The sequence below is a fragment of the Perkinsus marinus genome, assembly GCF_000006405.1.
Source record: "Perkinsus marinus ATCC 50983 genomic scaffold scf_1104296930996, whole genome shotgun sequence".
Classification (NCBI taxonomy): Eukaryota; Perkinsozoa; order Perkinsida; family Perkinsidae; genus Perkinsus; species Perkinsus marinus.
Window position 1 is genome coordinate 1 of NW_003215910.1, and position 1,383 is coordinate 1,383.

Sequence of the window (1,383 nt, forward strand, 5' to 3'; positions counted from 1 at the left end):
CTACTACTACTACTACTACTACTACTACTACTACTACTACTACTACTACTACTACTACTACTACTACTACTACTACTACTACTACTACTACTACTACTACTACTACTACTACTATTCCTACCGCCAACACTATAAAGTATTCCGTTTCCAACCCCACATGTAAGAGCAGCGAATACACCGGCCTCAAGTGTCGTTATCCGACCAGTTGGTAGTGGACGTGATTTAGTTCCTGACAATCACAACAATAACATAGGAGTTAACAAAAATATATTTCACGACTACTGCATATCACCGCAAATATTGTTTTTTTCGCCACTCCACATAAAACGGGTTCCAATAAAACTAAAATTATAAAATACAGAACTCATCATTTCATACAACTATTATAACAATTTGCTGAGCAACCGAGACGAAAATACAGCAGGAAAAATTTCAAAAAAAAATTAAAATTTCCGGAAAGAAATTTCAAAATTCCAGAATCTGCTACAAATCCCACTCTGTAAGACACTATCACTCCAATGTGTGGATCTGCGATAATAAAAAATCACTCACAAAAACTCTCGTACGAAGTAACTAGAGTCGCTAAATGTATAAACCTATGATAATAAAAATCACTTACAAAAACTCTCGTACGAAGTAACTAAAGTCGCTAAATGTATAAATCCATGATAATAAAAATCACTTACAAAAACTCTCGTACGAAGTAACTAAAGTCGCTAAATGTATAAACCTATGATAATAAAAATCACTTACAAAAACTCTCTTACGAAGTGACTAAAGTCGCTAAATGTATAAACCTATGATAATAAAAATCACTTACAAAAACCATCATATGAAGAGACTAGAGCATCTGATATCGTCGCCATCACCGCATTTCGAATCCAACCCCAATGCTCTTACGCGTCATATTTCCATCTCTTTCCTTTTCCATTATTTGATTAACCGCTTGAGACGACGCCGCACACAGCAGAGTGCCCATGAACACTCCTGTTGAGTTCAATACTACACTCCCAATAGCACCAGTAAGGAGACCGCACGATACCAAATATCCTGGCAATGCTGATAGCGCTGCATACACTGACAGCCCCCCTTTAGATAGTTTCTGAGGAGAAAAAAATATTTTCCTTTTTGAGCGGAAAAAATTACGAAAAAAATATGAAAATTTTCACACTTTCATATCGAATAGTGCAGTTTAACAACAACCCGTTTTACGTGAAGTGGCGTAAAACTCGGTGAAAAACGCGATATTCGCGGAGATATGCAGCAGCAGAGTGCTGTTGTTGCTGCTGTATAAAATAATATTATCATGCATACTATAAATACCATTTACTGGTCTCGAGAAATTCAAGACGGCCAAATGAGTTGTTGATTATTGATTCTGAC

The 1,383-nt window shown here is 36.3% G+C and overlaps 1 protein-coding gene across 1 annotated transcript; it reads right to left on the bottom strand.

Moving 5' to 3' along the window:
- Positions 1-900: 900 nt before the first annotated feature.
- Pmar_PMAR000392 (hypothetical protein) lies at positions 901-1,050 on the bottom strand (the record flags this gene model as incomplete). The annotated part of the gene is made up of 1 exon (XM_002786801.1): positions 901-1,050. A coding segment is annotated over one exon (150 nt), but the record flags the coding sequence as incomplete, so codon positions are not given.
- Positions 1,051-1,383: the final 333 nt, after the last annotated feature.